General features: G+C 29.9%; 4 protein-coding genes across 4 annotated transcripts in view; 1 reads left to right on the forward strand and 3 right to left on the reverse strand.

Annotated features, from left to right (window-relative positions):
* LOC123011937 overlaps positions 1-1,917 on the forward strand; it is a 5,616-nt gene extending 3,699 nt beyond the window's left edge. The window contains exon 4 of the mRNA XM_044409661.1: positions 1,913-1,917. Coding sequence (XP_044265596.1) covers positions 1,913-1,917 — 5 coding nt within the window. The remainder of the gene's footprint in view (positions 1-1,912) is intronic.
* LOC123011938 (zinc finger MYM-type protein 4-like) lies at positions 1,794-4,763 on the reverse strand. Its single transcript, XM_044409662.1, has 10 exons — positions 4,590-4,763; positions 4,228-4,480; positions 3,536-4,181; positions 3,333-3,484; positions 3,203-3,286; positions 3,015-3,154; positions 2,551-2,964; positions 2,405-2,501; positions 2,262-2,358; positions 1,794-2,217 (listed from the first exon to the last, which is right to left on the reverse strand). Exons 1-10 carry the CDS (start codon positions 4,761-4,763, stop codon positions 2,058-2,060), a joined length of 2,217 nt encoding a protein of 738 aa, XP_044265597.1. The 3' UTR covers positions 1,794-2,057.
* A 6,274-nt stretch (positions 4,764-11,037) lies between these two features.
* LOC123011939 lies at positions 11,038-11,649 on the reverse strand. The gene is made up of 4 exons (XM_044409664.1): positions 11,530-11,649; positions 11,371-11,481; positions 11,151-11,303; positions 11,038-11,103 (listed from the first exon to the last, which is right to left on the reverse strand). The coding sequence occupies exons 1-4, from the start codon at positions 11,617-11,619 to the stop codon at positions 11,038-11,040; spliced, it is 420 nt and encodes a 139-aa protein (XP_044265599.1). The 5' UTR covers positions 11,620-11,649.
* Positions 11,650-11,675: 26 nt separating this feature from the next.
* On the reverse strand, positions 11,676-12,424 carry LOC123011421 (the record flags this gene model as incomplete). Its single annotated transcript, XM_044408842.1, has 2 exons — positions 11,676-12,200; positions 12,251-12,424. Coding segments are annotated over 2 exons (699 nt in total), but the record flags the coding sequence as incomplete, so codon positions are not given.
* Positions 12,425-13,263: the final 839 nt, after the last annotated feature.

Raw genomic sequence — 13,263 nt, forward strand, 5'->3', positions numbered from 1 at the left:
TTTTAAAAATGTTATTTACATAGATGTGCACTAAATAAATGTTAAAGTTTCACTATTTGTTACAATTTATTTATAACTTATGTAAAAAATATGGAGCGAATGGGCACCTACAAAACAAAAAACACAAGCTTGGCCCAAAGTAACACAGGGCGACAAAAAAAAAGTCATGTCGTGACAACTTGACAATTTTTTTATCATTTTCGTCTCAGTGAGACAAATCAAATGCACTAAAAAAAATTCAAAAAAGTCACACACTGAACTAAATATTTTTTTTATAATTTAAATGAATTTAAAATACTTTAACTTTAAAAAATCATTACTCAATAACTATTAGGCCGATTTCCTTCAAATGGATGGACTTGCCCTTTAAATTGATATGCAATTTGAAATTGAATATTGGCAAACTTTTCTTCGAACAGTTTCTTTGTCACCATCGTGTAGAGCATCTTTTTATTAGTAGGAATCCAAATTTTTAAAATAATATACCGAGTAGTTTTCAAGGTATGATTTTTTGAAGAAAAGGTTTACTATTCAGGTATTGCGCCATATAGGAGAAATGCATGTTAATCTTACTTAAAATTGCATTTTTATAAAAGTATTTGTTTTAAGACTCTTCTTTTGCTTAAAAATGGTCAATTGCACCTTCTTTGTTCTAATTAGAATAAACAAAAACTATTTCTTTACTTAAAACAAACAAAGAGTGCAAGAGTAAAGCAAATAAAGAGTCTTTTTGTTCTAAAAATGATCACTGATCATTGAGCAAAAAGGATCTAGAAGTTTAAAGCAATAGCTTTCAATTTAAGAACAAATCTTTTTCAATTTAAATCACTTCCATTCAGATTCCAACTTGTTCACTTTGTTCTAGCTTTCTGAACTTTTTTTTGAAAATGTTCTCAGCAAATGCTTTCTCATCACTTTCTACTGATGTTAAATGCAATAAGTCAGTTGCTTCGTGTGCAACTGTTATCACAACAACTACTACCTAGAAGCTAACTGAAGCTAATCGTAGAATGTACCAACAAAATAAATCAAGTGACTTATTGCATTTAACATCACTCGAAAGTGATGAGAAAGCATTTGCTCAGAACATTTTCAAAAAAAGTTCAGAAAGCTAGAACAAAGTAAATAAGTCGAAATCTGAATGGAAAGTGATTTGATTTGAAAAAGATTTGCCATTATATTTAAGACTCGTGCCTTAAACTGCTAGATCCTCTTTGCTCAATGATCAGTGGTCATTTTTACAACAAAAAAACTCTTTATTTGCTTTACGCAGGTACTATTTATTTGTTTTAAGTAAACAAACAGTTTTTATTTATTCTAATTAGAACAAAGAAGGTGCAGTTGACCATTTTTAAGCAAAAGAAGAGTCTTAAGACAAATACTTTTATAAAAATGCAATTTTAAGTAAGATTACATGCATTTCTTCTATATAGAGCAATGCTTGATTAGCAAACCTTAACTTCAAAAAATCATATCTTGAAAACTACTCGGTATATTCTTTTGAAAATTTGGATTACAACTAATAAAAAATGGTAATGATAAAAAAAAAATTACTCGTAGGGGTTTTCTTAGATTATTTCGATTTAGTTCGAACTTCTTCGAACACTGTTCGAAGAAAAGTTTGCCAATATTCAAATTTTATTTCATCCTAAAGAGTAAGGCTATCCCTTTGGAATGGTCTTTATTTAAAGGAAATCGGCGTAATAGTTATTGAGTAATGATTTTTTAAAGTTAAAGTATTCTAAATTTATTTAAATTAGAAAAAAAATATTTAGCTCAAAGTGTGTGGACTTTTTGAATTTTCTTAGTGCATTTGACAAAACAACAAACAAAACAAAATGATATAAAATTTGTCAAGTTGTCACGACATGACTTTTTTTGTCGCCCTGTGTAATGCTGTAATAATCCTCAGATTAATACATTTTTCAATATCAAATAAAAATAAAATAACTATTTTTAAAAAAGCTTATTAAAGCCGTCTTAAATCAAAATGATAATTATTATCAAAACTACTAATCATTAGTTGCAATTTTTTAACTAAACAAAAAAGTACGGACCTACTCAAAAATATCGCTCAATTCTTTAACAATCCTCATGAGATTAAGAGATTTTTCAACAGCTTCATGTCTCAAAGGCTTTTCGTTGAACCAAATTCCATTTTCCATTCTTTGGCTTTCAAGGTAGAAAAATCGTTCAGACGATTTTACACGAGAAGGACTATAAAACTTTATCACAATGAGCTGACAAATATTTTATCTTACCATCGACTTAAATAGAGTTGACACAAACGTACCAGACACCTCATTGGATTTGTAGCATCTCGCCGTAAAATATAAGTCTGTTTCCGCTTCTTGCAACCTAAAAACCAGATTTACAAAGTTTTTTACAAATGGAAATTCTAAACCGTTTTGTGCACGACACGTGATTGTTATATTATCAGGGCAGTGTGAAAATTCGTAATTTATTTCACATATGGAAAGTCCCATGTGTTTATCAACAGTCTAGAACCAAAACAATTGAAAACAAAAATTTGAACTACATTCAAATTACCGAAAATTTGAGATTTTTGGTGAAGAGATATATCAAAGTGTTGACTAGAACATCAGGGTTGTGGTCGCCAAGTTGTTTCGTCTCCCATAATAAATCTTCTTGGATTTTTATCCCCCCCAATCCGTGAGGTATTTCATTGGTTACGACTGCATCAAAACACTTTCGAAATTTTTTAAAGTTTGAATCGAAAAAAATGTTTTCATCACGACCGTTGTTTAATAAATATCTCTGGATTCCTAAACACAGGGAGTAAATTGTATCAGGGGCGAATTTATTTTTATCCGGCCTTTCAATTTCTATCACAAATTGGGCCAAAGCATTGCATAATTCACTAGACTCCATTTTAATTGCCTTTTTATCATATACAATTTCATTAGCCAACCAGTAATTAAACGTAGTAATTCCAATTCCGGACTGTAAAAAAAAGCATTATTCTTGTCCAGAAAGTGTATAAAAAAACAAACTTCTGAAAGATAATATTCAAATGAGGGCTTGGAATGAGATTTCGTAGGCTTTAAACTTTTTATTTCGATTTTAGCAGATTTAATTTCTTTCGATTTTCCTGGAGGCTTCTTATTTTTCTTCGCTTTATTTTTTCTTAGAACTGAAAAAAATCGACAAAGCTGGTGTAAATTTTTAATAAAAATATTACTTTGCTTCCTTGGCGCACGTTTTTTGACCACTTTAGGTTTGCTCTTCTTCACACAATTCTGTTTATTGTGCGAATCCAAAATTTCTACAAGTCGAGATAAATAAGAAAAAAAAACGAAAACACTACATACTTTGCAAATAAAGAGACACAATTTGGCTACTTGTTGTCGTATATCTGAACTTAACCAAACAGAGTAAAGTGCAAAATTTGGAAATACTTGAGTCTGCCATTGGGAAAGTAAATTTTTGATACGTCACTCTTTGGCATTGGTCACATGTGGCACTAAAAATTCTCTATCGATTAAAAAAGAAACACCAAATTTTCTCTACTTACTACAGTAAGGATTTTTTGTCTAAACTTAAACATTTCAAACTACAATAAGTCTTTACTTTACTTCCTTGGTAATTTCTTATAATTTCATGTTTTCGTTTGACCACTGAACAACATTTACAAGGGACTAGTTTTTTGTCCATGTCTATGAACAATTTGCGACAAATCTTAGAACAAAAGAATTTTAAGCCAGAGTTAACAAAAATTACAAATTTGTTTAATTGTTTGAAAGGAACAAATTTGCCGCAATAGCCACAAGCCCTTGCATCAATACCATATCCGTCACAAAAATTCGAAAAACACAATTGGCTACAAAAATAGTAACTCGTTTCGAAATCCAACGATTCAAATTTGATATAATAATTGCACATTTTGCCACAATTCTTGCATTCTTGAACAGGGTTTTTTGCCGAATTGGTGACGTAACTTTCCTGACATTGCTGATTACAAAATGTATTTTCACTTGCTAGTCTAGCCCGCAGACAATATTTGCACTTTTGGAACTTTTTTCCATGTTTCTTCAAACAAACAGCGTTACAAAATTGCCGAAGATCACCTCCAACTCTCACACTGTAGGCCCCAAGAGCCTTAAAAGGGACTATTTTGCCACATTCGAGGCAAAACGCCCCAAACTCGCTTTGGAACTCAACTAAAACAACTCATGAAAATCATTAAAATTCAAATTTGTCACATACGCAAACAAAGCTCGTTACAGAAATCCTTCGAGTGCCAAGTGAAGTTGTAATTTTTGTCTATGTCGCAGTTACAGACACAGCAGTGGCGTTTGATGAAGGGAGCATTGGCTGCGGAGGGTTTTACCACAGAAATAGCTTGGGGCCAATTTAAGTGATATGTGAGGTGGTCGCATTTAAAGTCTTCCAAACAGTTGTCGTGACACAAATAGTCGACGATGGGATCTCTTCTAATTTGGTAACGAACGACCCGTTTCTTGAAACAGTGCAGAATAATGTCGCAAAAGTGGGAGGACTTGTGGGCGTGGCATTGCGGAATAACCACGCCCACATGCTCTTCTACTCTTGCGCCATCTGGAACTTACGACTTTACATTGGCAGCACACTTGTAAGTTGCAAGAATAATATTTGGAAATTATAAAAGTGTCGTTGCGAATTGTTGCGTCGCGTCGCAGCGTGAAGTAAGGTTTTAGGGAACTTGGATTTTCCGAAAATTTGAGAAATGGTTCTGGTTTTGGCAGTATTTTCCTTCTACCCATCTTCTGTAATAAATATAATTAAAGACAGTTGAGAATGTTTGAAAAAATTAATATATATATATATTTCTGATCACCTGTAATGGGTATGGTACGACATATCTATTTCTTAGATTAAATAAATATTTAGAAAATTAGCTAAATGTTAAGTTCATAGCAGATATCGCATAATTCATGAAAAAACTTATAAAAGTTTCGCCGTATTTGAGGTTATAGTCAAGTAGTTTCCAAGACAACTGTGATGCTTCAAATTGTTTTAACATCATTTTCTAAATACGTCTTTGATTGAAATTTAACGAATTATTGAAAATTCAATGCTTAAGATCGTAATATTTAGGAAACAAAACATTAATTTAAAAACTTACCGTTGAAGTTATGAATGTATGGTTTGTTTATCATATAAAAACAATAGATAACAAAAATATTTCGAATACGATGATTTTAACACAAAATATTCTCAAAAAACATGCTGATAAACAAAAGTTGCTTCTAGCATAACTTAACCAATAATAAGAAATAAGACTTCCGAGAACTCAGGTGGCGTTGTTTTGAAATCTGGAAAAAACAACTAGCCGTAATAGTGCTGTACTAAATTAATAATGAAATTTGTCTCTTGATCGTTTCTTAATTCGTATCAATATGAACCAACACTAAATTATATTCATTAGGAACCCTCATATTAATAAACAAATACTTTAAAACCATTTCTTTATAATAAATGATCAGTTAGTTGTTAACACAGTGTTAATAATACCGGGTGACTGTAAATGATCGTCATGTTGGCAACAATTTTCGCATCTTACCTAGAATTTTTAAGTAATTCTAATTTACCTAATTACAATGGCGGATCTAGGCACATCTACATCAAACACCTTTGGAGGGGGCTAACAATAAACGTGAAAAAAAATACAAAACAACTCTATTATTTTCAAAGATGTGACAATACTTTATGGAACAAAGTTGAACAGTTTCTTGTCATCTATTGTTTGGCATAGATGTTTAATCAATGCTGCTTCCTGTTTCACCGGAAGTGACATTAATTTTAGTTTTTTAAATGTAATATCCTGTATATTTTATTATTTTTGGATTCCTCATTAAATTGTCTTGCAACAAGCTCACTTACTATTACTTAGTTATCATTAACTTTTGATTTTAGGCAATTTGAAAATTAAAGTTGGCTGTGGAAAGAATAGAATATTATTATTTATTTTATCTAAGACAAGCAAGCGATTAGTCACGAAAAACTGTTCAACTGTGAGCAAAAAGTATTATAATGCATTTAAAAGTAATGAAATTATGGCTTGGGTCATTTTTTATTTTACAGCCTGCATAAACAATAAATTTGAATTATTTTTTAACAAAATTGTATAAAAGCATATTTGACAGCTATTTGACAGCACTTTGACCATTAATTCATTAATTGAATAATGATAATTCTTGTTAAAAATGACTCTGTTGTTTATTTTAAATCTGTTTCTTTGAGTTGCTATCTATTAAAATTATGTTTTTCAGAAACATTTTTGTTATTTAACTTGTGTTAATTTATTTTTCAAAGTAACATCGTTGTCAAAAAAATAAAAAGGCCAATATGAATTCACGCACCTGATATTTTACTATTTTATGGCTTTTGATGCGTTAAAAATATCTTTCTTTTTTCTTTATTTTTGTTAGCGCAGTATACAGGATGCGCCAGCACTCGCACCCCAGAGAAAATTTTCAAGTAAGGTAATAAGATACCAAGAACTTGAAAAAAATGTTTAAAAAATTCTATCTGTCAAAAAATTTTGACATTTATTTTTTGACATTTGACATTTTTTTATATCTATTTAATGATACTGATGATCTTGTAAGTATATGTTTTTTTAATTATTTAGTAAAGGGACAAACTTTTTGCCAATAAAAGCCACAAATAACATTGAATAGAGTTACAATTTAAGATACAGCTTCCTTGTTTCCTCTTTTAATAGCCTATAGCAAAAAACTTGGAATTAGTATATTACATAATGAGCACGGAAAGTGATAAATAACGCACAAGCGGGAAAGCTGCGCACGAGGCGTTAGCCGAGTGTAGGCAATACCGCGAGTGCGTTAGACATTTTCCAGCAAGTTCCTGCAAGTTTGGTACACTATTTTTCCTACGACCATACATAATTTTTTTCTTACGAACATATTTTTTTTCATAACGATTTATTTTTTATAATGGATACAAAAATACGTTGAATAACGATTTATTTTTTATAATGAATACAAAAAAAATACGTTAAATGAAAAAATACAAAACATTCGAGTGTGAATTGTGCGTTAGATTTCTAACACACAGTGCGAAAACAAATCGCACAGGTTATCGACCTCGTACGATATTGCCAATTTTCGCGCATATGTAATTGTGCGTTATGATCTAATTTCGTATATAAATAGAGTCAAAGTGCAACCTTTAAACCCTCATACCTTTGAAATTTTTATACTTAGATATTTTTTTTTAAACATTTTCTGGTATCTTACCTTATATGGCATTTTTCTCTGGGGCGTGAGTTCTCGCGCACGCTGTATAAGACAAAAAGTGTATTTTCTGATTTTTTAACAATTTGGGAGACATTTTAAAATAACAATATAATTTTTTAAATTTAGCGCGTGTAAAACGGAACAACAGTTTTTTGCAATACCACCAACACAAGTACAAGAAAAAGAAAAAATAAACAGTTTGGATGCAAAATTATTTTTATAACATTATTAGCGCGTGTGTTTTTATATTAATTATTTATTTATTATTTAAATAGCTTTCATTTGATGTGCCACAAGTGGGGTAGGGCAATTTAAATTTTTAAAGTTGGGGTGTGTGGGGTTTACAAGTTACTGGAGGTACTTCAAAAATTACGGCAAAGAATGTTGCCCTTGACCTGTTTTGTCATTTTTTCAAAATCTTTTTAGTTTCTAAGACATTCAGGGTGGCTCGTTTTTATTGGGCCACCTGAAAATTACAATACCTATTATTACCCTGTACTACTTATAACGATTTTATTTGGAATAAAATAAAAATATACTGAATTGTTTATTATTTGTTTTTATTTTGGTATAACTGTTTTACTTGAATATTTATCAAACTCTACAAATAAAGGTTGAATAAAAAAATAAATCGTAAAGTCTGTTTTTTTTTAATGGAAATGCCAAACAGTCCTAACGTTGGCATCACTAGTAAATTCATTCATGGTAATTTTAGTAAAGGAAGTTAGCAGTTCCGGTTTTTCGAATTATTGACATTAAACGTCAACACAAAAAATCGTCTAAGAAAATTTAGAGACGAAACACCAAAAAAGAAACAAATTCGGTACACTAACAGTTTTTCGAAATTTGGAAACGAATAGTTCGCAAGCAGGAAGTTTGAAAAAGGGCCCGTTAAAATGTAGACGCAATTTATAATGCAGATTTGCTAAATATTCTTTATTTTTAGCAAGAAATCGACAAGAATACAAAATAAACATAAGTAAGAAAGAACCTCGGAAAGAACGCCATTAAATTAGTGTCTTGTGCATCGTTTTTTGAAGAATGAGTTGAAAAAGTAATAATTTTGAAACTAAAGCTAAAGACGAATTTATAAAATGCATCAACTTTGTGCTCATTTCAATCAATTACACAAAATTTATTGCCAATCATCATAATACTACTTGTATCTTTTGCTAACTAACTTTTTTCTGTATATACATTTTTTTTTCCAAGTTTTTGTAGCAAGAATCTCATTTTTGTCCATAACATTATACTTACTTGCGGTGTGTTTTTGTCAAAATTATTAGCACTGAATTCTGTCTTTAGACCTTAGGTAATGATGTCTGTCCTCAGGTATTAAATTATAGCACTTTCAAAAAGCAAACAGGCACACAAGATTCATAAAAGTCAAAATTTTGACAACATTTCAATTGGAACACATAACCATAATTTTTTAACAAAATTTCTAGGGACAAAAACAAAGAGCAAACAAAATTTGCAGCTTTGGAGACAAGCTGCTACCAATTTTTTCTTGGTAATTTCCATTAAAAAAAAAGACTAGTTCAAAAATTTTGAAAAAAATATCAACTTTTTGATGGCCTTAGTTAGCATACAGTGTGTGCCCGGGATTGAATTTACAAGAAGAAATTTTTTTTTATCTGAGATTTTACGCCAAAACTGCAAAGGCAAAACATTTTTTGCTTCACCTGAAACGAGCAAATCTGTAATTAAAACTTCATTTTTCTAATTCAGTGAAAAGAAAAGTTAATTTTTCTCTTAATTTTGGACTAATTTTTCTCTATCGTATCGTACGCTTTTTCTATATCAAAAAAGATGCAAAAGATTTTTTGTTCGGTGGCAAAGGCTTCATGGATTTCTGATTCCAAATTAATTAATAATTATGAAGTCTGTTGTCGATCTGTATTTTTGAGAATGATTAAGTAATTTTTTGTTTTCTACATACCAGAGTAGGTGCGTATTGAGTGAGTATTTTCTCAAGGACCTTGTACATACAACAATTTTCTTAAAACAGTTGAATTATGGAACCATATAAAATAAAAAATACAAAATGAAAAAAACAAAAAAAAAACCCTAAAACATTTTTATAGTACCGTGCGATCAAAAAAAAATAAATTAGAGTAGGCGGTGATTAAAGTCCTTCAGATGGCAATCTTGATTTTTGACGTCAAATGTCAGCGGAAACTTTTACAGGTTTGCGTTTTATTCCTTTTGAGTGAAATAATGTTCACTTTAGAGCAAAAATTTTTTATTGCTGTACAAGAGGAAAACGGTGGATGGTCATTTTCTCTTTCAGTTTGTGTGGAAAATTTCCAGCCCAGATTCTCAGCCAATGTGTTGCCAACTGTAGAATTTAATCGATGCCTACTCTAATTTATTTATTTTTTGATCGCAAGGTACTTTGTAGTAAATAATTTAAGTAAAAAACGTTGTCCTTGGCAACGCTTATTAATCGATTTACAAATCCATAACTACAAGAAGTTAAAAATTGGAATTGTTTTAACTTAAAGGTTAAAAATACTTATGTATAGTCCTGTTTCCTGTTTGCTTTTTATGTCTTCTAACATTATTATGTATGCAAGCAAAAATAAAATTTGAAATATCTGTTTCAAAGCGTTTCAGAAATGTGTAGATTCGTTTTCTTGTAGCCACCGGATATTATCACCCACCACAGATATCAATATTATTTCATTTATTTTATTAATAAAATATCTAAAATACAAAATCTACCAACTAAAACTATGTCTACGTTAACATTAAGCGAGAGAGAACAGAATCTCTAACCATTAAATAAGAAATTCATAGTTCTTACCAATAAGAACATACTTATCAGTAACTTATCACAGATAATTTTGCTTAATAATTTACCCTTATATTCCACGTATATCAAAAAAATAAATAAACTACGTTGATTTCTTCGTTACCTGTGATATTGGAATTGTAGTTGGCTGCTTTTTAAATAACAAACAATAATCTTTTTATCAGCAAACGTCACAAAAGTAACTACTTTTCTGACTAAATGTTACAAGTAAAAGTCTCATCTTTCAGCCATGGAGTAAAATTACTATTTTTTCGCCTAAACGTTTTTACTTTTACCATGAGATTACTGAAATTTACCTTGAAATTTGTCAATGTTGTTTCTTTCTTGTCTCTGTCGCTGCTTCAGCAAAGGTAAAGTCAAAGATCTGTTAAAAATAATGTTGTAATATAAATTGTAATATTGTAATACTGAATTAAAAATATTGATCTATTCCAAAATCTTTAATTCCGGGAAAGCGATTCTTTATTTTACAGACTATTTTGTTTCCTTTAGTTACAGCAGATGTTAGAAAAACGATATTTTATTAATTGATGGATTCATAGAAAAGGAGTATAGATAAACAAGCACTTTCAAAAGAGTTTTTATCATTTTTTTAAAATCGACTTACATATGCAGAGTGGAAAGCATTAAATTAGTTCATGCAAAATCTCGTAGATTAGTATTTTTGTTTATATAAAATTAATATGTGTAAATGGTTCTATAATAACCATAAACTTTATTCGAATCTAATTTAGAATTATTTATTAAAGCACAAATCGTGTTTTAAAAAGAGAGAAACAAATAACAAATATTTTGAAAGTGAGAAACGAATTGCGCATAAGAACAGTAAAGCTTATTTGATATTCAACTTTTAACTAACTACACAATAAAGTTCTAAACAAATGGTCCAACATTTATAGGAACAATTGTTTTCTACAGTGAGAAAGAATGATTAAAAGTTTTTTATTTGTGGTTATTTTAAAAAAGACTATTTTTGCGAAGATTAGTCAAAACTAGAGCATATGAGACGGCAATTCGTATCATCTGAAATAAAAATTAAAGTAAAAGATCACAAATGTAGATAGACACACCGAGACAAACATAGTACAATCTAAACAAATCCCAACACAAATAATACTCTCATTCTTAGTACAATTCGTTATAAACATCAAAAGGATTTTTATGTTTTCAAGATTCCAATAGTACCAAGGAGCTGCAGCTAAAGTAAAAAAAATATTGCTCGTCTAAAATAAAATCATTGAGAAATAATTAATAACGTATATGCACAAAAAAGTTAATATTTTCACAAACCACATCTATCAGTTGTTGACCATTCCAACACAACAATGACATAATGCAAAAAGTATTTATTGCAAAAATGACTAGTCGAATTGTTAAAATGTAGGTAATGGTGTCGGCAAACTACAACTTATTTTTTACTAATTATTTTAATGTTTGCAATAAACTTACGTTCAAAATGTATGCAAAAAAACTAATGAGAAGAAAAACTCCAAATAGCAGAAATAACGGCATGGCTGTCAACATAAGACTCATAACCATTTTCACCAATCTATAAATAATTGATTTAAAAATATTAACTTGTGAAGACGAAAGATTTAAAACTTTTTTAAAGCAATGTGGTGTGTAATACAATGACGTAACATATTTCCAATTTCTTGTTGGTACTGAGCATCTTGTAAATATTTCCAACTTTTCAGATGATCAATCTCATATATTTGTAATAAATATTCTTCAATAAGTAAGAATTGTAGCTGTACTTGTAAAATTCCATAAACACAAATAAAACAAATTTTTAAGTAATAGTAATATAAAAGTGGAGTTCCTACTATATAACAATAGTAAGGAATAAACGACCATTCGCCAAAATATTCCTCAAAAACTGTAAAACAAATGAAAAAATCTTTTTGAGATCCAAAATGTGGATAATTGACGATCATTCCGATTATATTAAGTAGCAGAATGAAAAATATACAGATATTTATGACCTGACATTTTTTCTCGAATTTTATTTGAGCATCTCTTCTTATCATATTAAGGGACCAACAAGTTTTTTGCACAAATGTTACCATTTCACAAATTTTCTTGTCCATAGTCATACAAAAAATTGCTGTGACAATCATCTTTAAAAAGACAGTTATTGCACTAAAAGCAACAGTTTTATTTCACTTACAAATAGGAAAAATATTGTTACTGGGCTATATTTAATTAAGAGGTTTAAGCTGAAATTTTTGCACATGTAGTATATTTGCAAACACTGAATCAGTGAATAAATTATTATAAGCAAAACAGTAGAAAATTTTGTTATTTTCTTGTCATTAATAAAAAATATCTTTCTCAACATAATAAAAGGGTCTGAAATTTAATAAATTAATAATTTTCATATAATTTAGCTCTTGTTATTACCATTGAATTCAGGCATTATATTGTGTGTTGAAAACCAGTCACTGTACTGTAATTCTACATCTTTTGAATTGACAAATATCGGAAAATAATTACAGAACGTTTTAAACTAAAATATTTAAGATCAGACAACAATAATTAAATGATTAATAACAGACTTAATTACACAATGGTACAGTTAATTGACCATTTCTTCAATAAATTTAGTTTTAAAACCATTACACTCGCTGCATCTTTTATATTTTTGAGCTCTTTTTCACTGAAAATTTTCAAGGGAAAATTAATGAACCGGTAAATTATAAAATTAAAACTTGCCATCTTGTGTTAAGGGTTATGATGTGAGTCGGCAGTGATGTAACGGAGTGTCTTTCTTATAAATATCAAATTCTAAACATGCTACAATCGGCACCAAATTCCAATTCTCGAAGAGGACGTGCTGACCCTTTTCGACGAACAACATCCCAACGCAGGGTCGTCCTAAGATATTTGGCACCCTTGGGCTACTAAAAATAGTACGCCCCTCAGAAGAAAATACATGAAAAGGAATGCGAAGAGAGAGTAAACTTTTACAAAAATTAAAGAGGTGCCCCAACGAATTGTTTAGATTGTTAAATTTTCTATTTAAAAACATACTTTTAAATGTCTTAAATGTCCTATAGTCCGGTCAAATTAGTCATAAAAATAGTGGTCAAATAACAAAAATTCCGACAGAGCTAAATTTTGGTGGAGACCTTGGGTACACCATTAGAAATAAAGTGTCAAAAGTCCCCATCGATCCCATGT

Source organism: Tribolium madens, unplaced genomic scaffold, assembly GCF_015345945.1.
Source record: "Tribolium madens isolate multiple individuals breed KSU strain unplaced genomic scaffold, Tmad_KSU_1.1 Scaffold_91;HRSCAF=231;Tcas5.2_LG7, whole genome shotgun sequence".
Taxonomy (NCBI): domain Eukaryota; kingdom Metazoa; phylum Arthropoda; class Insecta; order Coleoptera; family Tenebrionidae; genus Tribolium; species Tribolium madens.